Genomic DNA, 25,527 nt, shown 5'->3' on the forward strand with positions numbered 1-25,527 from the left:
ATCAGTGACTACGTTTATAGTGTAAGTATTTTTTAATTATATTCATTATAATAATTATGGATATGCAATATTGGTTGATGTTTTTGAACATGTAACATGAAATGTCACTGAAAAGAAAATAACATAACAGCCATTACCTCATCCATGGTTAAACCAACAACTAATAAAATACCATTGCAAACATTACGAACCCCACCACCACCGTTCTTGTTAAAGGACACTGAATAGACAGAATAAAAACAAATAATACTTCAAAGAACTGTTCTTCTTCTGAAAGAACTTCTTTGCAATGTTAAAAAATGAGTTAAAAACTAAAATTAACTAAATAAAACTAAATAAACCCCTGAATAGGAGATTATATTTGGGTCAGTGACAAAACAGGTGTGGCAAGATGGGAAATTTAAAAATCTTTTATAAAGTTGATTTAAAAGCATCCGTCAGATATTTTAAAATGTACAGATTGTATTCATGTTGATTTTATGTAATTAAAAATAACATTTACACAATTTTTTACAAACAGTAAGACTGAATGTACCTGAAAATGTCAAATGGTGTAACTGCCAAAAATTGTGAAATATTAAATAATTTACCCCTCCTAGATGATATGCAAATGTACACACTGAAATAAATACTTCATTTTAAAATACCACAATAACATTTATTTTATTCGTATTATGTCTAAATGTACATTTTAATGAGTTTTTGCAATACTTGGCCAGACATATGCTAAAAACACTTTTGATTTCTAAATAATCTTTGACAAATTATGTAAAAAACTATTTTATTACACTTAACTAGGTGTTTTAATTTTAGTTTCACATTATTTCCATGTAAATAATTATATTTTTATGTAAAATACTGGTTACACCAATTGACACAAACCATACACCACTTGGCAGTGTTGCTTCTACAGCCAAAGATTTTGAAATTGCCAATTAAAATCAATTCAAATTAAGAATGATAGTCAACAATTTCAGCTGAAGTGATTTTAATTTTTTTTTTAAATGCTAACCAAAATGTCTGGCAACAAGAAATCATCATGGCGCATGAACGGTGTACCCATGTCTCATATTGTAATGACAGTTGAGGAACAATATCTGAGGGGGGTGGGATTGTCATTGACAAATGTGTTTAGAACAATGAAACCAAGTTGCTGAACTTGTAAACCAAGTAATAACATCCTATACATTAAATGTGTGGCCCTCATCAATAGAATATTAACAAACTAAAGAAACATGTTTAGTATTTAAACCCTTTTCCATCACTGTTTCTTTTCAGTTGGCTTAAGTAAAATAAAAATAAGTAGATGATATTAGGGGAAAAAATCCACTATTTTACTTCTAAGCTATTTAGAAACAATTTGCCAAAAACCGTACGTAAAACACTAGTACGTAAGAACTGCTGCTTTCTCGTTGTTGCCTTGGTGCTGGGATTAAAGGCCAATTTTTGCAAGCATACACGACTGACTGACAACAAAGCATAGAAAACATTTTCATGAGTGTATCCACAACTTATCCACAACCTATTTATTTTACACAGTTGTCAGAACTATGCAGAATTATTATTAGTCCCCCTGAACAATTAGCTCCCCTGTAATTTTTTCCCCAATTTCGGTTTAACATAGAGAAGATTTTTTCAACACATTTTTAACACATTTTTTCAACACATAATAGTTTTAATAACTCTTTTCTAATAAATGATTTATTTTCTCTTTGCCATGATGATAGCACATAATAATAGACTAGATATTCTCCAAGACACTTCTATACAGCCTAAAGTGACATTTAAAGGCTTCACTAGGGTAATTAGGGTAACTAGGCAGGTTAGGGTAATTAGATAAGTTATTGTATAACGATGGTTTGTATCGGGAGGAAAAAAGCTTAACAGGGCTAATAATATTTACCTTAAAATGGCTTTTAAAAACTGCTTTTATTCTAGCCGAAATAAAACAAATAAGACTTTCTCCAGAAGAAAAAATATTATCACACATGCTGTAAAAAAACTGATTTCAACTGTAAATAAATTCATTTGTATAGCAACTTCTGACTTCTTCTTATCAACTTTTCATCATTAAAATTCCTCCGAGTCACCTCCAGTTGTTAATAATAATAGTACAACAGCGAGCGCATCAAGTATGAAAACCTCCAAAACTTAAGGCTGTGCGCTCAGTCAATAGAGGCTCGTCAACCTTGTTTAATTTCCCATGTTAATTATTTCTTTTATTTAAAAAAGAAATTCCCAAGGGCTTTTTAACAGAAAGAAGATTATTGTCAACACATTTCTAAACAAAATAGTTTAAATGACTAAATTCTAACAACTGATTTCTTTGCCATGATGACAGCACATACTATTTGACTATAATTTGTAAGACATTAGTATTTAGCTTAAAGTGAAAATTTAATTGGGTTAATTAGGCAAGTAAGATTTATTGGCCAAGTCATTAAATAACTGTGGTTTGTTCTGTATTTAAGAAGGCTAACAATATTGACCTTAAAAACTGTTTAAACATTTTAAAAACTGCTTTTATTCTATCCAAACTAAAAGAAATAAGACTTTCTCAAGAAGAAAAAAAATACATACAACATTTCAAAGGAGGGTGATACAGTGGCTAATGTGGTTAGCACAGTTGTCTCACAGCAAGACGTTTGCTGGTTTGAGTCCCAGATGGACCAGGATGGCTTACTGTTTGGAGTTGACATGGGTTTCCTCTGGGAGCTCCAGTTTACCCCACAGTCCAAAGACTTGCGGTATAGGTGAATTAGACAAACTAAATTGACTGTAGTGTATGAGTGTGTGTGTGTGTGAATGAGAGAGTGTGTACATTATATTGTGTGAATATAAACATGGATTAACATAAAAAAAACATTCATGTTGTGCAGTAAAATAACTTGATCTTAGGTTTACAGAGCTTTAATAGTAAGGTTGTGGATTGCGCACCACTTTCTCAAACAAAAATAAATAGATAATCTACACTATGAACACAAATAGCTCCAAATAATAGTTTAATTTATGTCGCATTTTTGATCAGCATCATGAACTAATGGTATTTGACTAAATTGACCCCCAACAGAAAGACTCTTGCAATATGAGTCAAATGGTATAACCATTTAACATGTAAGCACATGGGCTTGGTGGGACTATTTCAAATGTAACTTTTAAATATAATACTTATTTTTATAATATTGAACAATTATCAGTTAATTTCTGGGGTCTTACCATTTGACATGCATATCTAAGAATAGCTGACCATACCTTAAAAAGGTCAAAGTATCTCACATTTTAAAAAGAAATACTAACCTTTGCATGCAGCAACTAGTCTTATCAAAAGTTATACTCTGTGATCCAATTTCCTGTCTAACTGTCTTGTGCACAACATTACCAAAATGGCTCAATAAATGGTGGTTACACTATCTTAACATTTCAGAAATTTGAGGTGACAGACAAAATTCCCCAAATTAATTATAATATTTAAAACAATTGTGCTATATTTACCTTTATTTACTATTAAATGTCTAATGTAAAATTATGCCAAACTAGCCGATACAATGCTTTATTAAGGCTTTCACATTTTTTTAACAAGGTAAACTATTTGGTACCAATTTTTTTTGTTACACCACATTGACATTCTAGCAATAATCCCCTAAAAATTATCTTAAAATGGATTAAACCCAAAAAATTAGACTTGGGCCTCAAAATAGAGATTGTATGCAAGTAATTTGCTTATTTTGAAACTGTAACCTACTTGATTTTATTTAAAAGACATGGACACAAAAAAATGAGCGTCACGTCATTGACCCTTTTTTTATGTTTGAAACTGACTTGCTGGGGCAGAACGTGGCTGTGTTGATGGTTTGGTACTTGTGAAATATTTAGCAGAACATGGCTGTGCTGATGATGGGATTGATGCTTGTGGGGGGTTGGCAGACAGTACCAGGAGAGAATGCTTTAAGTGCACATGAATAAGCATTACATAGAAGGTGGCGCGGTGACACAGTGGGTAGCACTGTCGTCCCACAGCAAGAAGGTCACTGGTTCGAGCCTCAGCTGGGTCAGTTGGCATTTCTGTGTGGAGTTTGCATGTTCTCCCTGCGTTGGCGTGGATTTCCTCTGGGTGCTCCGGTTTCTCCCATAGTCCAAACACATGCAATATAGGTGAATTGGGTAAGCTAAATTGTCCGTAGTGTATGTATGTGAATGAGAGTGTATGGATGTTTCCCAGTGCTGGGTAGCATCTGGAAGGGCATCCACTGCGTAAAACATATTCTGGATAAATTGGTGGTTCATTTCACTGTGGCAACCCCAGGTTAATAAAGGGACTAAGCCGAAAAGAAAATTAATGAATGATTATGCTTAGAAGATGTTGACAGATGTTTAATATCTCTGCCTCTTCTGATTTCACTTTTGCACACATTATACAGTATCACTTTGTTTTATCTGCAGCACCACTGACTGTAAAATGCTTCCACAAAGAACTTAAGCAAGTTTTTTTTTTTTTGGCTGGTGGAGGACAAAGAAATGGCTCAGCAGCAGCCTCACTCTTTTCTATTTGGGTGCCCAAATACATGTGAGGAGTTTCGAGTTAATAAGTGAACAAAAACCTATGCTAAGGTTAACTAGTCTATAGCATATATCTTGCTGTCTGCAAAAGACAGTAATTTAAACGTACCATATAACTCCCATAAGTGCCTACAATTCGACACAAATACACAAGCATCGTTTTAACCTTTATAACCGAAAGTTAACGTTACTCTGTCTACAGTCTATTGTCTAAATTACTGCGCTAACAGTGCTACGTAAACAGAGAGCAACAGATTGCAGATGTCAATAATGCAGCGTAATGGAATAATACACCGATCAAACTCCTTATGCTTAAAAAAAAAATGGTCAGATGCTGTTTTAAGTTTGAGAAGGAAAAAACAAAACAAAAAAAGTTTTTGTTCATCTGTATTATCTGTTCATCTCTATGTTCAATTTTTGGAAAGGAGTTAGTAGAACAAATACAGTTTCACTCAGGTGTTTTGGATCATAATTCACACAGAAAAAAACTTGTGTGGAATCAGAAAGGAGTGAAGCAAGACAAAAACATTTTAGAGTATTTTTATGCTTTTCTGTACTTTGCAGGTTATAAAAATCTATAGTCTGAACTGAAGTGACTTTCCTTATAAGATGATTAAATAAAAGATTCAAAATAACTCTGCATTGTTTTCCACTGTGTTACTTTTAGTCAAAAAGACCATTTTTCATTCACAGTTTTGCATTAATGTTTTATTAATGAAAGAATATGTTTGTCTCATTCTCAAAAAACTATTATCATATATTGTCTCATGAGCTAAGAGTCATTAAACCCTTACGTATAATAATTAACTTTTAATTTTACAACACCCTTGTCTTTGCCTTTAATATCCAAACGTGTGCTTGATTGTGTAATAGCAGTGTTGAACAGAATACTGCTTTCATTTTAATAACTTTGAAATACATTTACATTTAGTAGTTGCTTTGTACAATGCCTCGGGAAAATATTCATAGCGCTTTATTTTCATTCATTCATTCATTCATTTTCTTGTCGGCTTAGTGCCTTTATTAATCTGGGCTGGCCACAGCTGAATGAGCCGCTAACTTATCCAGCACGTTTTCACACAGCGGATGACCTTTCGGCTGCAACCCATCTCTGGGATACATTCACACACTTATTCATACACACACTCATACACTACGGACTATTTAGCCTACGCAATTCACCTATACCACATGTCTTTGGACTGTGGGGGAAACCGAAGCACCCGGAGGAAACCCTCGCGAATGCAGGGAGAGCATGCAAACTCCACACAGAAACACCAACTGAGCCGAGCCGAGGTTCGAACCAGCAACCCAGCGACCTTTTTGCTTGTGAGGCGACAGCACTACCTACTGCGCCACTTCGTCGCTGCGCTTCATTTTTTTCAAAATTTTGTTTTTTTTATAATACAGCCTTATTCTAAAATAGATTAAATTCATCCATTTTCTCAAAATTCTACATACAATACGCCATAATGACAATGTGAAAAAATAGTTTTTGAAATTGTTGCAAATTTATATAAATACAAAAACCTGAAAAATCCTATGTACATAAGTATTCACAGCCTTTGCCGTGAAGCTCTAAGTTGAGTTCTGGTACATTCTGTTTTTACTGATCATTCTTGAGATGTGTCAGTAGCTTAATTGGAGTTCAAGGGCCTTAGTCAGGGAGGTGATCAATAACCCGATGGTCACTCTGTCTAAGCTCCAGCGTTCTTCTGTGGAGAGAAGAGAACCTTACAGAAGGACAACCATCTGTGCAGCAATCCACCAATCAGGCCTGTATGGTAGAGTGGCCAGACGGAAGTCACTCCCCTCTTGGAATTTGCCAAAAGACATCTGAGGACTTTCAGACCATAAGAAACAAAATTCTCTGGTCTGATGAGACTAAAATTGAACTCTTTGGAGTGAATGCCAGGCGTTACGATTAGAGGAAACCAGGCACCACTTATCACCAGGCAAATACTATGCCTACATCGAAGCATGGTGGTGGCAGCATCATGCTGTAAAGATTTTTTCAGCAGCAGGAACTGGAAGAGTAGTCAGGATCAAGGAAAAGATGAATGCAGCAATGTACATATACATCCTGAATGAAAACCTGCTTCACAGTGCTCTTGACCTCAGACTGGGTCAACGATTCATCTTCCAGCAGGACAATAGCCGCGTTTCCACTATCACGCCTAAAGCGAGCGAGCCAGGGCGAGCCAAGGCCAGTGGCGTTTCCACTGTCACTTCCGGGGCCTAATCGGGCCAAAGCGGGGCTTTCTCGGGGCCAACGGCCAGCCTTTTTCGGCCCGCCGAATACCTTGGGCCAAGGAGGGCCAGCCGGGGCTTCGGGGCGGAGTGAAAGGAGAGGCGGGCACAGTTTTCCGGTCGCACTCGAGTACATGCGCCAAACAAATAAATAAATAAGGGAAAGAAAACATCTGGAACAAATTATAGGCTGGGGTCTTTTTTGCATATGATCGCCCTTAAGTTTCTCTTTTAAATGTAAGGCTGTTGCATAAAATGATCTTTCTTTGCTGCATCTTTGATGTTTCAATAACGCATAATAATCTTTACACCATAAAGACACAGCAGACAGTAAAGGTTTTCAAGAGGTTTTGTCAAGTTTAATAAGTGTGTTTTTGCGCGTTTAGATGCCTGTGTATGTGTGTGAGACCGAAAAAAGCGCTCCATTCATAGCTCTGTTGATGCAGCGAGCGGCTTTTTTCTTTTATTTTTATTGTTTTAATTTATTTTAGAGATAATACACTTTATGAATACAACAGTAGGACATTAAACTTTACAAATTTCATGTCCACTGTTGTAGGCTCAAAACAATAGTGTCATATCTAGATAAAATAGCCCTATATTGAAATAATTTAAAGAATTACAAATATTAGATAGCCCTATAATAAAATCACATTAAATAAATAAACCAATATAAAACTAACAAAAGCTATAGCTATAACAATTAGGTATTATATCAAACTGTTTCAAATTTATATTAAACTTTCATTTTTCAAAAGCCTCTTTGAAAAAAAGATTTTAAATATTTTCTAAAAAACTAAAAATAAATAAACACCGGAAAATGTTTTAAATATTAATTATAAAGTATTTGGATACGATGAAATTAATCAAATCATGCAAACAGAGCATTTTCGGGGTGAGTGAACGCAGAAACAAGGCGACCTTTTTTTCTGTCTGCAGCCGCGCAGCACTTTTTTGACGGGGAAAACTGCAAGTTCAAAATGTGTTCTGTGTCCTCAAACAAGTGTGTATGTTTTTATATAACGTGGTAAAATTAAAAAAGGACATTTTAAATACATAAAGAGCTTTATAGAGCATAGCTGCCGAGCGCAACGAAATATAGGCTCTATTTTATTACGTGCTGCTCTTATGTGCTGAAACACTGAACACTTTCCTTTACTTAAGATATAATAAGCAACATCTTTAAATAAAGGGAATCACCTATTAAGTGTCATAAAGCCTATAGGGGGAAAAATCATGTTTCAGTTCTCTCCGGAGCATTTGGGATGAATGTTGGACAGATTCTGTCTAGAAGATGTTATAAAAAACATTTTATATCGAGTTATTAACGGAGAATTTTATAATGTATTATATTATGGATGTGTGCGCTCCCTGCGCTCCGGGTCCCTCCGTTGGTGGCAAGACCACTGGATTTCGATGCCAGTCGGTCGGCGAGTAAATGAATATGATGAATGAAAACACACAGGCATGTGCGTATAGACATGCATTGTACTGCTGTACAGTAACGTGTCATTTGTTTGTTTTGGTTGTCCTAATTTTAATAGTTTCGTGATGATGTGATGGTGTGCTTTATCTGCATGATTCTCGCTGAAGTGGGCGGTTTGAGTGACGTTCGATTCGGGGGATGTTCTGGGGGCGGGGTTTGCGTGACGCGCTGCGAGCTACTAGCCCCACAGTGGAAACGCGACATGATTTCGGCCTCACTGCTTAACCTACCGGGCGATTGGCTCGGCCTGGCCCGATATAAGCCCTGGCTCGCACTGGCCTGATAGTGGAAATGCGGCTATTGACCCTAAGCACACAGTGGCTTCACAACAACTCAGTGAATGTCCTTAAGCGGCCCAGCCAGAGCCTAGACCTAAATCCTATTGAACATCTCTGGAAAGATCTGAAAATGGCTGTACACTGTTGCTTCTTATCCAACCTGATAGAAATTGAGAGGTACTACAAAGAGGAATGGGCAAAAATTCCAAAAGACAAGTGTGCCAAGCTTGTGGCATCATATTCAAAAAGACTGTAATTGCTGCCAAAGGTGCATCAACAAAGTATTGAGCAAACACTGTGAATACTTATTTGCATGTGATTTTTCAGGTTTTTATTTTTAATAAATTTGTAAAAATTTCAAAAAACCTTTTTACACATTGTCGTTATGGGGTATGCTACTTATTGTTATCACTTTGGAATGCATTTACATAGTAGATACTTTGTAATGTAAATAGAATAAAAACAGCAATGCTTGAATGGGAAATGTACCTGAGCCAAAGATAAACTGATATCTCTCTATATGTTTATGAAAATGGGATTTAATTAATTATTGTGTTTTTAATATATGATTTTTTAACATCATGTCAAAATGTTTTAAGCCAAAATGGGGTTACACTTTAGACTTTATTTCAAACGTATAATTAAAAAAAATAAAATAACTACAATTATATTCCTAAACAAAGCAAAATATCATAATATAATACAAATCCATATTTAACATATACTTGTTTGAGAAATAGAAGAAAAAATCATATGGTTATTTAATCGTACCTCTTCTCCACCCAACATTAATAATAAATTTCAATCCATTAGGTAAATGCCCATGGCCATAATCCTTAGCAATAATCATCAAACTAACTTTACGATTCTATCATCTCATTATTAACCTATAAGCACTTTTCTTACATAACTAAACAAAGTAAAAGAACACCAATCAAACTTGTTCTTTTTGTGTATACATTCTGAAAACCATATGTTAACCATAGGTTACAGTGTCTGACATTTCAGAACTTTGTTAAGAGACAGAAACTTTAGCAGCAATACATTTTCTTGTACATCTACACTCACCTGCCACTTTATTAGGACCTTACTAATACAGGGTTGGACCCCCTTTTGCCTTCAGAACTGCCTTAATTATTTGTGGCATAGATTCAACAAGGTTCTGGAAATATTCCTCAGAGATTTTGGTCCATATTGACTTGATAGCATCACACAGTCCATGATGACATCCATGATGCCAATCTCCTTTTCCACCACATCCCAAATGTGCTCTTTTGGATTGAGTTCTGTTGACTTTGGAGACCATTTGAATTCAGTGAACTCATTGTCATATTCAAGAAACTTGTCTGAGATGATTCAAGCTTAACGACATGGCGTGTTATCCTGCTCAAAGTACTCATCTGAAGATGGGAACACTGTGGTCATAAAGGGATGAAAATGGTACGCAACAATACTCAGGTAGGCTGTGGCGTTGACACGATGCTCAATTGGCACTAATGGGCCAAAAGTGTGCCAAGAAAATATCCCCCACACTATCACACCACCACCACCAGCCTGAACCTTTGATATAAGGCTGGATGGATCCATGCTTTTATGTTGTTGATGCCAAATTCTGACCCTACCATATAAATGTCTCAGCAGAAAGGGAGACTCATCAGACCACACAAAGTTTTTCCAATCTTTTATTGTCAAATGTTGGTGAGCCTGTGCAAATTGTAGCCTCCATTTTCTGTTCTTAGCTGACAGGAGTGGCACCCTGTGTGGTCTTCTGTTGCTGTAGCCCATCTGCATTAAGGTTGGACGTGTTGTGTGTTCAGTAGGGATGTAACGGTATTGTAAATACCGTCCTACCGCAATATTAATTTTTTTGGATATTACCGTAGTCGCATGACTCGGTAAAACTATAGGTCTTCTGAGAAAATTTGCTCAGGCGAATGAAGCGAACGGGAGGTACCGGAAACTACAATTCCCATCAGCCCAGGCTTGGCCATAATCCCTTGCGGTCTGTTGTCGCTACAGATCCAGTAATGCGGAAATGGAGTGTGCTGCTAGAAGCGGGGATCAAAAAGAGCTGGAAAACCCTAAAGCGGGTGTTGTCGCCGCGCGGATACTGAATAGTGGTGTTGTCACGCGAGTTCTTATCAGCTGTGTTGTCGCGCGCGTACTGAATAGCGGTGTTGTCGCGCGCGCGTACTGAATAGCGGTGTTGTCTCGCGCGCGCGTACTGAATAGCGGTGTTGTCGCGCGAGTTCTTATCAGCTGTGTTGTCGCGCACGTACTGTAAAGCAGGGACGGAGGGTATGTCGCGTCGCGGGGGCACTTTTGATCATTTTGGAAGGGAACTTTCTATCCAAGACTAAAAAGGGCATGTGCACTGCACAGGTTGAGCCCTGTGTGCACGTGCCTGCAAGTTAGGGAATACGACTAATAATCAGTCATGGGGACTGCAGAAACACAGCACACTGTTCAGATTGATGCAGACATGAGATCTCTATCTCACTCATGGTTTGTCCTCAAAAGTCGGGGAAAGACAATGCACAACGTTACACACTGCTGTCAACCTGGGCCAAGTTATATCTCTCTTGTCCCAGAAACCTCAGTCCCAAATGAGAGGGTTTTTTTCTGTTGCAGGGGACATTGTAAATACCCAGAGATACCAGCTTTTACCAGATTATATTTATATGAAAATTTTCCTTTAAACCCATCTCTATCTAAGTGAGTGAGTGATTAAATGTTGAATGTGATGAGTTTTCAACACTACTAAATTGAAACTTAATTTTTTTACATGGTTTAATATTTTTTTGTTATTAAAATTGAAGTTTCTGTTTCAAAGCTTACAGATAGATGACTAATTTGTATGTCATTGACACTTTTGCCACTTTTTTGGAGTATTTTCATAAGTTTTGTTTTTTCCTGTAAATGATTCAATAAATACCGTACCGTGACATTCATACCGAGGTATTACCGTACCGTGAAATTCTGATACCGTTACATCCCTAGTGTTTAGAGATGCTCCTCTGCATACCTTGGTTGTAACGAGTGGTTATTTGAGTTCCTGTTGCCTTTCTATCAGCTGAAACAAGTGTTGCCATTATCCTCTGACATCAAAAAGGCATTTACACCCACAGAACTACTGCTCGCTGGATATTTTCTTCTTTTCAGACCATTCTCTGTAAACACTAGAAAAATCCCAGTAGATCAGTTTCTGAAATACTCAGACCAGCTTGTCTGGCACCAACAACCATGCCATGTTCAAAGTCACTTAAATCCCCTTTCCTCCCTATTCTGATGCTCTGTTTAAACTGCAGCAGATCGTCTTGACCATGTCTACATGCCGAACTGCTTTGAGTTTCTGCCATGTGATTGGCTGATTAGAAATTTGGATTAACGAGCAGTTGGATAGGTGTACCTAATAATAAGTGGCTGGTGAGTGTATATGTATCTGTTTTTGTGAAACACATGTAACGAATATGGCCGACCAGACACATAAATATTTTGCATTTTATTCCACCACCAGCCAACTTTGCTCAGAGAAGACTCGAAACCTGATTCCAAGGTATTTACGACCCAAAGAAATGTGCAATGCGGCATTAAACACAGGAATGACTTACAAAGGACTATTTAAACTGCTTGTTTAACACTTATGTTTTCATATAAACTTTACTCTCTTTATGTTTAATCATATGTTTTGCAAAGTTTCCCTTTCTCTTGTATTAATATTTTTGGGTTTTAATACCCCTGCATATAATGTTTAACTGTACCTAAGCTAAACATCCTCTTATACTGTTCAAGTTTGGACTTTTTGAAAAGCTTACTCGTTGTACAAATTGATCGTTGACATTTTATTTTAATATGAGTGCAAAATATTAACGTTTTAAGAGACTTTAACATTTCTGTCCCGATTTGCATAAAATTTGCTTATGCAAATTCTTCTGCCTCAGACAAAGAGCTGTAAATTACTATTCAAGGAAGTTAGCTTCCAATTGGTCAACTTTTCATGGAGGGTGGATCCAAACCCGCCCTATAAAAGTTGCAGACCAAGCTAAACTTCCTCTCTCGCTCTCTTCAAAAACTACTCTCTGCTCTGAAACACGCTGCCTGGGAGCTCCTCCCTCTCTCTCCCGGCTCCAAGGGCCTCTGTTTTTGAAACTGTCTTGAAAACTCTCTACCACTTCCTCACAAACCTAAGTATTGAAACCTTCAAGAAAGCAGGTGGAAACCCAGACGAAAAGGGTTAATCGCACCGCGCTCGGACATTTCACTGTTCAGAAACTTTTGCGGCTCCACTTCAAACACAACAACCCTTGGGAGAACAAAGGATCAGCCAACCAACCACGTGCTCAACAACGGGAGCTCGGACATCACAAACAGACCGCAAGTATCACCTTTCTCCCAACGTCTAAACTGTTGTGAACTAAATCAACCCTAAAGAGACAATAGAAGGGTTATATTTAATTTGATTACGTTTGGTTTGCTTGGTTTGTGCTTACAAACTCAGAGGTTTTCCCATCATTACACCTTCTCAACCTCTTACCTCACGTTACTCTTCCCTATGCTTGTATGAATGTGTGTTTGTGTTAGGTGTTAGTTTCTGTTAGATTAGTCAATAAAGTTTAATTTTGTATAAAGAAAGGTGCCTGTGTATATTAATGAATCTAATGTCTTAAACTTTGATCTTGCTACCCTGCTCAACTTTGTTGATAGCATCGCTGAACGATTCGATTGTTCGAATCAAAAGAGTCGATTCATTTGAAGCCCCGTTCAAATTAACCTTCCTCCCGCTAAGCTATTCCGCTATATAATGTTCCAGAAGGTACACAAGCCTTGAAATCTGAATCATAACTCGCAACATTATAACGGCGGGAAAGGCGCGGGAAGAATAACCTTGAGCTAATTTACTAAAGTAATAATGGTGTAGATATGCGAGCACTCTAATCTACATTTTAATTCGTCACAGATTATTAATGTGGATATGCGTGCAAGTTAATCTACATTATTATTATGATGTGCTACCTGTTTATTTGTGGAGAATAAACAAAGCATGAAATATGTAATTTTACACACACTTCACAATTAGATCATTAGATGTAATTATCAAACATACTTCAACTGTAAGCAGCAATTATGTTATATAGACACTCGACTGGAAACCTCATGATGTTTACCTTGGAATGGGTTGTGAGGTGGGCACCACAGGCATGAACTTTGGGCAGTTGGCCATCTGTTCTTGAACCTTTGTGCAAGATGAAATGTGTGACCGCATTTTTACAAGGGTGACCTGTGATAAAAATAAAAAAAAAGACAAAAAAGTAAAGGCAAAGTAAGTAACATTTACTGTGATAACGTATTGATTCAGTCATTTACAATGGAAATTTAACCCTTGCTGTTTATGATTTTACAGTTGAAACAAAATTATTAGCCATCCTCTGAAATTTACCATGATGCTAATTTTATTTGCAAGATACTAGTATCCAGATTTAATTAGGTTATTGTCTAGGTTAATTGGGCTAACTATGCAAGTTAAGTAAACAATAGTGATTTGTTTTAAAGCCTATTGAAAAAAAAAAAAAAAAAAAAAAACTTTTAGGAGGTACAAATCTTATTGCATGTTGACCTTAAAATGTATAAATCCTCGCATTGTTAGCTATACAATTGGTCATGCTGGTAACCAGGCAGCTCTTTAAATAGTGGAAAAAAACCCTTTGCACCTTGTTTTGTTTGCAAAACCTTTGCTTTGTTTCTTAATAATTTAATATAAATATATATTTTTAAAGTTGTTATCAGGCCTCGACAATAAGGACTGCCCGATGGCCCGGGGCCAGTGTGTAAGTCGCTCGGGTTAGAAGACAGAATCATTACTAGTCCGATCGGCCAGCCTTGTCACTAAAGTTTAATTTGGCTACGATTGTTGGTCAATTGCATGCAAATACAGTCTTGGGGTGCTATTACACCTAGATGTCCTTTCCCAGTTTGTGCGGTTCATTTGGCATATGTGAATCCTGCAATAGCGCTCGGATCTGCGCCAAATCAATTGGTCCTAGATCTGCCTGAATAGGTGGTCTCGCCTCAATTGAAACAAACTATGGAGTTTCTAAGGTTTGTGGGTGTCAAAATTAACGTGCGCATTTCGTTTATTCATCCATCCAAATATAATGTTTGGCTTTTGACACATAAGAAATAGCTATTAACTACTTGGTGGGGCCAGTGAAAAAATACTAAATGTTGAACCCTGTATATGTATATTTATATATTTATATTATAATTAAACAATTTTCTATTAATGGTTTACACTAGGGCTATTCAATTGGTGGGCCGCAGGCCGAACCCAGCCCCTGAGGCAATTTGTTACAGCCCTTTAAAAAGGGGTGACCACCAAAAATAAATTTAGTTTAGACGAAAAAGGGCCGCTATAGATATGAAATAACATGCATCAATTTCAATACAGCGTTAGCTGCAGTTGAAGGCTGCACAGAGAGTGACTCAAGTGACATTAAGCGAGTGAGTGACGCGAGCAGTTGAAAACATTTGGATATTGTAATGAAGTTTACGGCCCTTTCTTCACCGAGAAGAAGGAGGCGGAGAACCGACGCAGGTTTAAAATGATTTATTAATAACAGGGACGGCAGCTCCTCACGGAGACTGCCGTCTAAACCAAAACAAACGGACGGCAGCTCCTCACGGAGACTGCTGTCAAACTGAAAGCAAAAGTAAAATATGTCCGGGCCCGGTCCTCTCTCGGCTTCCTCTGCCATCATTCCCTCCTTTTATCGTCCAGAGCTCCTTCCGTGGGATGCGAAGCAGGTGCGCACCGCAGGTGTATCCACTTACGCGGTGGCCTCACTCCGTTCCCACGGCTCTCGGCCACGCTCCCTCGCCATAGATATGTTTGTGGAAAAGGCCTTTTGTAGAATGCCGATATCGTTAATAAGGATGTAATGATTAGCCAATTTCACTATTTACCGCACTTTAATTTATAATGGGTAATTAACCGTAAAGGCTTCTCAACGCAGCATCTCTGTTGCATGGAATTAAACAACTGCTACTTAACAAGGTAATGCCAACTATGGGCTAATAAGCACGGACACTGGAGTACTATAGCAGCAGATCGTTCACATATTGCGCCTTTTCCGCACGCAAGTTCATTATTTCCAATGGAGACGTGTGCATATTGGGTGCAATTTGCGCATGGCTCACAAGCAGACTGACGCAACCGCGCCCTCCAGGAGCGCTACAGAGCCCTACATCTCACGGTGTCATGTTGAGAGTTGTGCGTGGCTTTCAATGCAATGTAAACAAAACATATGTTCGACGGATTATTAAAAATTATTAAAATGATTATGTATGCATGAATGCATGTGGCGCAATAAGTAGTGCTGTCGCCTCACAGCAAAAACGTCACTAGTTAAAGCCTCTGCTGGGTCAGTTTGCGTTTCTGTGTGGAGTTGCATGTTCTCTCCGCGTTCACGAGGGTTTCTTCTGGGTGCTCCGGTTTCCCCCACAGTCCAAAGACATGTGGTATAGGTGAATTGGGTAGGCTAAATTGTCCGTAGTTTATGAGTATGAATGAGTGTGTATGGATGTTTCCCATAGATGAGTTGTAGCAGGAAGGGCATCCGCTGCGTAAAACATATACTGAATAAGTGGGCGGTTCATTCCGCTGTGGGAACCCTGGAATAATAAAGGGACTAAGCTGAAAATGAATGAATGAACGAATTAATGAATGAATGCATTAGCACAAATGATAACAACAGTTCACTTAAATACTAACCTAATTTATAGCTTAAATTAATATTAGTAAAGTAGTATTTTTATTTATTCTTATTTTAATTTATTTATTCATTGTTCTGTCATTTATTTTCATTGTAAAAAATGATCACTTATGCTTAAATCAAAAACTTTTAAAACCCTTTTTAAGTCCAAAAAAATAGGTATGGACTATTGTTTTTTTTTTATTATTAATTACTTGCGCTGTATTATTTGGTTACTGAGCAGTAATAAACAACACTTTAAAATACAAGCAGTTTTCTTGTGATTTTAGAAACTAGTAATGTTTTGAATTTAATAAATGCATAATAATCATGATAACAGTGAAACCATGATTATTCTTCAGACTGTCGTACAATCAAAAACTATAATCGTTGCATTCCTAACTTTTATGCAGTTCAGAACATATGAATGTGTTTGAATGTAGAAATAGCCTACCTGAGCAATACACTGTGCTTTGAAATACAACATTTGAATATGTTTGTAAAAAAGGCCACATTGTACAATGCAGTGATATTATGTAATTTCAAAATAAAATATATTAATGTTTTAATGTAGAAAAAGCCAACGTGGTTGTCTTAAGGAGCAAAAATACTGCATATGGGCTCTTATATTGCTGTTTTGTCATCACTTATATTGCAAGTCATATCTCTCCGGCCCCTCAATTGGAATGTTTTTCATGAACTGGCCACCCCATGACAAACTAATTGAATAGCCCTGGTTTACACCACAGCCAATGCCTTGTTACAGTATGAATGTGGGAAACTATTAAGAAACAACAATTAAAAAGTGGCTTGTTTTGAAGCCAATTGAAAAATATAATCAGATTTAAAGTGACCTTATAGTAATTATATAAAAAAGTAAAACTAATTTTATTCCAGAAAAATTAAAAAGAAATAAGTCTTTCTTCAGAAGAAAAATATAATTAGAAAAATTTTTGAAATTCCTTTGCTCTGGTTAACACCACCTGGGAAATTCTGGAAAAAGAATTAAAATTTTACAGGATGGTTAATAACTTTGCCCTTATCTATAAATGAGGCAGTTTCGTCAACAGTATTATTAAGTCAATGTAAATGTAACACCAACAGTGAACAAAATAAATCAATTACAATTGAAGACATTAAAAGCTTTAATCGCCTCTCTTAAGCTTACTGTGACTATATTTGCTGGCCTGTGTCTACTTCACTTTAACTTTTATTTACCAATAAACCACCACATCGGTTTTGAAAGGCTCCTGCGGGAGTGATAGTGTCTCATGCTTTAGCGTCCCTGAATCAAGTTTTACTGTAAATGTCTTATATAATGGCACACTCTGCACTGTTCACAGGAATATGCCCTGTGGTACTAAGCCCAGACTATATTTGTTTGTGCACTGGGACTAACCTTTTTGCTGCACCCTCTGCATGGTGCTTTATATGAAGAAAGCTGCTTCTCCACGCTAGAGGATTTGTCCACTTTCTTTGGATCAAAAGGCATGCGACAGAGGGGACAAAGAGGTGACGTCACCTGCAGACATGGCTGTAGACAGTCACCACAAAACCTGAGAATACACACAGACACAAAAAAATTACAAACGTAGCATAAAATCTCAATATTTTTATATCAAAGCTCACTATACTATTTTTTATGATAATGTAAATAAATGACCAAACCAGAAAGTAATTTTTCAGAGCATTTTTCCACAGTATTTCCTAGAAAATAAATAATTTAAGGTCAATATAATTAGCCCCATTAATCTTTTTTTTCCTCAATTGTCTACAATAAAAAAAAAAACATTGTTGAACAATGACTTGCCTAATTACCCTAATAAGCCTAATTAACCTAGTTAAGCCTTTAAATCACTTTAAGCTGGATTCTAGTATCTTGAAAAATATCTAGTAAAATATTATTTACTGTCATCATGACAAAGATAAATCAAAGAAATGAGTTATTAAAACTATTATATTTAGAAATGTGTTGAAACAATCTTTCAGTTAAACAGAAATTGGGGAAAAATATATTCATGGGGGCTAATAATTAAGGAGGGCTTATAATTCTGACTTTAACATTATATAAATAAAAGTCACTTTGTTAAACTCCAGGGTTAAATATTCAGTAGCTACGTTTCTATCCAAAGATGCAAAACAGATTTTAGATTTTAGTCAGTTAAATGTCTGTTAAAGAAGCATATCAACGGATACAGAAAGTCAACTAATACTTAAATGGACCGTCAAAATAAAGTGTTACCAATCTGTTTGTTTAAATTCAACCAATATAGATTAAATTGTTTGCAACAATTTTGCAGAAATCCTTTTTATCGGTGTACATTGCATTGTGTAAATTAAAATTAGGAGATACAAATGTTGTTTAATGTTGACTTTAAATTGTATAAATGTTCCCACTGTTCCAGTTCTGTGTCTTAACCAGTTAAAACTCCGCAAACCTCCGACGTCATCGTCTTTTGCTTTAAGATTTAAAGGGCTAGCATTGCACCACACCCCCTTAAGTGGTTTTGTTTAGTGTAGAATCTATATTTTATGCACATATGCATCACTTTGTTTTTTATTCTACTGTACAAAAGTTAATTTTTGCATTTACACCTTTGCATGTGGATTTGGGAAGCTTTTAAATTTGGGTAGGCAAAATCTAGGCGGAAATCCCAAAATAACAGCAGAGTTTATATAAATATAATTTTAACTGCCCCATAATGATTTATACCATTGTCAATAAATGATTACACACAAGTAGGGACATGGGAAATCATTCAGTAAAAATAACTAAATGCAATCTTTTATGGTCATCTATATCTTGTGAAGGGAAGCAAACTTGCAAAACATTGCTCGCTAAAATTTGCCATTTTATTTCTAAAATAGGAAATCTTTGAAAAATCACCTGTCTGTTAAAACAGCCTATCAGAAGATATTTCAGAATCCATTAATTGTCCCTGAAACTCAGAATTTATTCAAGTTTGATTAATAAATGAAATGTAATTGAATTAAATAGATGAATTTGGTTACCTGAAGCATGCATATGTTGTACACAAACTGCAAAAAAATCTATAAGATATCTACAAGGTATTCCTTTGACAAGATAAAAAAGCAAATAATGAATTATCACCTGCGCACCCTTGAGCAACAGCACTTAGCTACAAGTTCCTCAAGAAGGACCAGCTCCTATAAAGTGTCCCATAACAAGTGGCAGTTGATGAAAGTGTCTGCTAAATATTTTCAAACTGAGTAAGCCTCTGAGGAGGGCAGCAATTTTGAACCACTGAACTCTGGCTTGCATTCAATGGGCTTGTGTATAGCTGAACAAATGCTGATGAATTAGGTTATCGGGCATTTGGCCATCACTTTTCAAACTAGCATGACTCAGCACGGTATCCCGATACATTACTGCATCAGCAAAAAAAAAAAAAAGCCTAGTGAACTTGTGGTGGCAACTTTGTCACTTTCTGACTGATGAGGCAAGAGTTTATGGGACTGTAATAGCAATAAATCATTTTGAGTTTTTTTTTCCGCCAGGCTTAAGCCATGTTTTATGGCACCATTGAATCCAGGGCCAGGGCCAAGCAAGAGGCTCTCCATCATGTCTACCCTGAAACACTGCACTGACTGATTCACAGGAGAAGTGGAGGAAAAGGTCAGTCGGTAAGATTCCAAAACATTTAAAGAGCCATGCCATGGTGTAATTATAGTCTTCCAACAGAGTTTAATTCAGCCTTTTTTAAACTAGAAAATTTAATAGCTCGTGTACACTTTGTGAAATGGTACGGTTCGATATGCTTTTATAGCCATTTCCACTGTCAAAGGGTACCTAAAAGCAAACCGTAACACTTTTTGGGTACCCTTTGCAAAGGGTACCTATGCAAAGGGTAACAAAATGACAAAAGGGTACCAAAAGGCGGACGTAGACGCGCAGCTGAACGCTATTGGTTTACAGAGATACGTCACTCACAGAAGCAGGAGAATGAAAACAAAGGAAGCGCCAAGTTTTAAACTGAGACATTACCAATCTAAACACAGTAATTGTCTTGATGGACAGCCACAAAGCCAAGAAGAACAAAATCTGCTGTGTTCTGTTGTTGTTTTACGAGCCATCTAAAACTGCGAGGGGTTTCAACTTCTTCAGCGAGCTCACCGCATGTCTATATTTGAAATAACAAACTTCTTAAGCTCATATTACTTTCTTTACTTTCTAACAGAGGTTACATGTGCTGGTGAAGATTAAAGAAACAAATGAGAGGTTTGCACTTGCTGTGAGCTATATGTTATGTGTTGTTTTTGAACCCAAAAAAAGGACTAAATGTATGCTGTGTGTAGTTTTTCTGTAATTGGTAACATATTGGAGACTAGAGGGACCCGACCAGATTTCTACGGCGCGGGTATAAATTTCCGAAAAAATCAAGGGAGCGGTCGGTAACGGGTTTAATTTGGGACGGGAGCGGGCTGTCTGGCAATATCGCTCCCGACTCCCGAGTGAGCACGCGTATGTATGTGTGTAAATGAAATAGCGCGATGCTGTGTTTAGCTTGTTTGTTGCAGTGTATGTGTGTATGTATGCGCACGCGCGAATGAGAGATATGTGTGTGTGTGTGTGTGTGTGTGTGTGTGTGTGTGTGTGTGTGTGTCTGTGTCTGTGTGTGCGAATGAGAGATAGAGAGCTTTGCCTGTGTTTGTGCTTAGTGCTTATGAGTGTGTGTTAGAGGGCGCGCGCGAATGAGAGAAAGCTTTGTCTGTGTGTGTGTTTATACAGACAGCTTGTTATAGGCTGTCTGGACTGTATAACTGGGTGATTTTCGGTTTTTTTCTCCCCCGCTCTTTAGCGGGATCAGGCGCGGCGGATAGAAAACGGGGCGGGTTGGGCAGCGGGACATCAAGTGCTTAATATAAGCGGGAGCGGTCGGGTTCCGGCTAAAACCTCGCGGGTGCGGGCGGGAGCGGGATTCAAAATTTAGTCCCGCGCAGATCTCTATTGGAGACTGTAAACGGCTGTATGTGTTAATATATGTTGCACTTATTTTTATATTTATTTGATATAATCGCAGACATTACGATAGGCTATTATTTCGCATCATTGATCTGCAGTTATAATCAAATCATGTTTATGTAAAACCTCTGTGAGTAGTGCTTCTCATATGATATGTGAACTAACTGTACAGCTTTATAGCTGTATTTTCTCTAGTAAAAATGACATCATCTGAAACTTAATATAAACGTGCACACCATCCAACAAAACGGTACCATTAGTACCCTTTTGGCAGTGCAAATGCAAGCCTGATAAAGGTGACCCATACCGACATGCACTGTACCGTACTGTAACACTCAGTGGAAATGGGCCATAAAAGGACTAAAAATTTAATTATGTATGTAGATTAAATGTGAAACATTTCAATATTTTCCAAAAAGAAACCCCAACTGAAGATTAGGAAAAACCATTACAGTAATGAACAGTTTACATTGATCCATGGAGGATATAATATGGAGAGGTCCGGAAACAACATGTTGTGTTGAACATGTTCACAAAACAACATGTTGTGTGAAGTAGGGTCACTACTAAATTCTGGGAAATGTGTCTTTAAGAGACTGATGTTTGTTGTTTGCTGGTAAAGAACCTTATGTTTGTTTTATAACAGATGTTTTTTTTAAAGTTTAGAAACATATAACATTTCTATAGAAATTTAGAAAGAAAAAGAGATCTGCTTTTTAGCTGATAATGAACGCAATGTATGGACCTCTTCTATATGGATCTCTCTGACTATGGTACTGCCGTTACAGTTTTTTTTTTTGGCAATGTTATAAACAGTTTAGTTGTACAAACCAACATTGCAGTAGTGACCGACGATGGCATCTGCTGTAGTTATTCCAATTGTTTTATTTTTTGGTATTTATCTTCAGGAAATCACCGAAGGTAAATATATCATGTTATCATAATGATATAATGTGGAAATAATCTCATAACTGTAGTGTGTATTTACACCATGGCCATGTTCATCAATGTTAACACAAGAAATTATTTATAATTTCCAATATGCACACGTCTCCTATTATTTAGAAATTAATAAGAATCTGGTATAATTAGATTTACACCAGATACTGTGAAAAGGTAATTCCCAGCCATTAGACTTTTCTAACAGGGTATTCGAGTGTCATCAAGTGTCAGATGTGAAAAAATGTTGTGGGACTACTATACAGAAGTTATACAGAAATTCAGTATTTTTTTAAGCATGAATTTTCATAACCCTTGGTTTTAAAATCTGTTTCAAGAGCTATAATCCTTTCACTTAGACCTACACCTTCAAGCTAAAGAAAAGTGGGACACCATTACCCCTTCACGTGAACATGCAAAATGAGAGGAAAGGTTAAGCAGAAGGGGTAAAATTGAGATTGGGTCTAAAAACGTACAAGGTACTAGAAATGGAAGGGAGTGGAACTGAATTGCATCATTGAATGGGGAGCAAAAGAACCTTTAGTGCTAGGTGGACAAATTATTTTCAGCAAGCGCATCAATTTGAAATCAACTGTGTGAGTGTGTGTGTGTAAATAGAGTGTTAACTATGAAAGTGTCAACTATGCACTGAATGTGTGAAAAATGGCAGCCATGCTAAGTCTAAACATACCATCTTCAATTTTTTTAAAATTAATCCATATTTGATGAATCGCAGAAAAATACATTTAGTGATTGAGAGGAAAGCGCACAAGCCAAGGTGCAGTAAATCAGAATCTGAATATGTTTTTATTAATTATATCCAAACAACACATCACATTACTGAGCAAGAGTAAAAAGATATGGGTTAAGAGGCCACTTAAAACTGTAATTTTATCTAAAGTTATTAAAACATAAATAAATAAATAAGTAAAAAATAAAAATGGTAAATGTGCAAATTTAAGCGGACTAAAATAAAAACAAATACATTTTCCCAAAAATGTACAAGAATTGTGTTGTTTCAGCTCATTCTAATGAGTAATTTTCCCCCACAGCATAAGCAAAAAATGTTTTTGTGGACATTTCCAGCTGGGCTGCATGGTATAGGAAAAAAACTGGCATTGTGATTTTTTTTGTATTTCTGCGATATGAATATAATTTCACAATAACTGTTTGGGAAAAATTCACAATTTTACATTGATTGGGATGATTATGTAGGGGAGTGTATCTGAATATATCCAGAAATATATAAAATTAAAAATGTAATTAAAAAAAATGTAAACAAATTCTTTATTCACAGATAAAAAAATTAAATAAACAGTGCTTTATGTTTTTTGTTGGAATATTACAATACTATAAAGAAATTCAATTATCAAATTAGAAATAACACTATATAGTCTTTATTTGATAAATAATTAAGCTTAATTGATCTTTAGTAAAGCGGCAAACTTTGTAATTTCTTGTTTGAATTTGCTTCAAATCTTATAGTCAAGGGCCTTAAAAACACATCCGAGTAAAATTTATTTCACACTAATAGATTTTTCTTTAAATTCAAAATGATTCAACAAACATGTGTAATGAACTGTGATATTTAGTTAATTGTAATCCCAACTCAACAATGCAGATCCAGTGATTCAGGCTATTGCGAATGCGCGCATTGCGATATTGATGCTAAAACAATATATTTTGCAACCTTATTCCCAGACCAAATCATTACTTTTCCATTAAAATTCACTGATATATTAGTTTTGTTTGAAACGGTCAGAAAACATCTAAATATTACAAATAAATAAATACTAATATTATATCTTTCCACATTTATTACACAAAGTAAATGTGTAAATAAATAATAAAAAATACCCAGTAAAATGATAGTTATCTATGATATTTAATATTAAAGAAAACAAAATGATGACAGTAAATTTATTACAATTTACCACACCAAAAAAAAAAAAAAAAAACATATTTTTCAGTGCACTGAGCCACATAATAATATTAATACTAGTATTTTTTGAGGAAATATATTACTTACTAAAACACATTTAGATACATACAAACAGATAAGTTTCCTGCGGTTACATTCTGTATAGGCTATTACGTTAAAAGAAAATTACTATAGTAAATACTATTGTTTGTAGCATATGTAGCATACTATTGATAATCACTTGAATTAAACTGTTGTAGTAATTATATTGTCGCTGTGGAACAACACAACTGTAGTAATAAATTATTCAAGAGGGTTCAGTTTCCAAAATTATACACCATCACAATGCACCACAGTTTACAGTAACGTTACAGTATTCTGCAGCATTTATTAACAAAGAAGTTGTACGAATTATACACTATACTGTGTGGTTCAAAAACATGTTGATAATAAATAACTATAGTTTTCCCTCATGAGGATATCTTCCAGCTTCCAGACATCATGAAATAACAAATGAAAGTGTCCAAAAGTGTGGCTGCATAGTCTACGTTATATTATTATTATTTTTCTGTTAAGGGGGCAAAGTGCTTCACAATAATAACCGTCTAGTTTTGCACGCAAGGGAATTTCTTTTTTGTTCAGTTGATGAACTTAACCATCAACAAGCATTCACTACTGCTGCCCATCTCTTTATTCTGCCTAAACGCCAAAGACTGGGGTACGTTATTTATATTCTTCACGATTTTGTAATTGTGTGGTTGTGTTTGTATCTGATTTTTTAATAATGCATTTACATATTTATACACATAGCTAATTTTTATTGGTGCTGTCAAACTTATCACATTCAAAAAAGTTTGTACACATGGATCTATTGAATAAATGTTCACTAGATGCCACCTTTTCTTTTGTTTTTCAGCTAGTTTCTTATACTTTCCCCCCTTTACATACTTTTGACAATGCGGTTTTTTGACAAGTCTATAAAAGCTGTTTGGCATTTCTTATTTTAGCTGATTTAAACAATTATAAACAACACAAAACAGAAACATTTTGATGTTCTGATAGCGATTCCTATGTAGAAGAGTCACTTCCTACCCTCCATCAGAATTTTGCACATCATCAATGACGTCATGTGAAAACAACCTATAGCTGTATATCATTTAAAGTTAACAACTACTAGCAAAGACTTTACGAACTTACTATTCAAATATCCCTATTGGTTGACTAAAACTGAAATCTTTTTGGTTGAAAAAAATAATCCCATTAAAACCACTCCTTTGTGAATGGGAATATCTGACTGGCCGAAAGTGTTTACCTTGTTTGTGGTGCTGCTGACTCTCTCATACTCGCTATGTGCTGTTGCTGAG

The 25,527-nt window shown here is 36.1% G+C and overlaps 1 protein-coding gene across 8 annotated transcripts in view; it reads right to left on the bottom strand.

The window, feature by feature from the left end:
- Window positions 1-25,527, bottom strand: part of rnf166 (ring finger protein 166) — a 76,588-nt gene that overhangs the window by 27,622 nt on the left and 23,439 nt on the right. For 4 of the 8 annotated variants that reach the window (XR_012382704.1, XR_012382706.1, XR_012382705.1 and 1 more), the window contains exons 2-3: window positions 17,719-17,875; window positions 13,737-13,849 (exon numbers count right to left, since the gene is read on the bottom strand). Coding sequence is in view for 1 of the 8 variants with exons in the window: in XM_009303490.5 (XP_009301765.1) it covers window positions 13,737-13,849; window positions 17,719-17,875 (270 nt within the window). In the remaining 7 variants the exon portion in view is untranslated. Of the gene's footprint in view, window positions 1-12,116; window positions 13,850-17,718; window positions 17,876-25,527 lie in introns of all 8 variants that reach the window. The other 4 variants (XR_012382708.1, XR_012382707.1, XR_012382710.1 and 1 more) reach the window with 4 other exon arrangements.

The sequence above is a fragment of the Danio rerio genome, chromosome 7 (genome assembly GCF_049306965.1).
Source record: "Danio rerio strain Tuebingen ecotype United States chromosome 7, GRCz12tu, whole genome shotgun sequence".
NCBI lineage: Eukaryota > Metazoa > Chordata > Actinopteri > Cypriniformes > Danionidae > Danio > Danio rerio.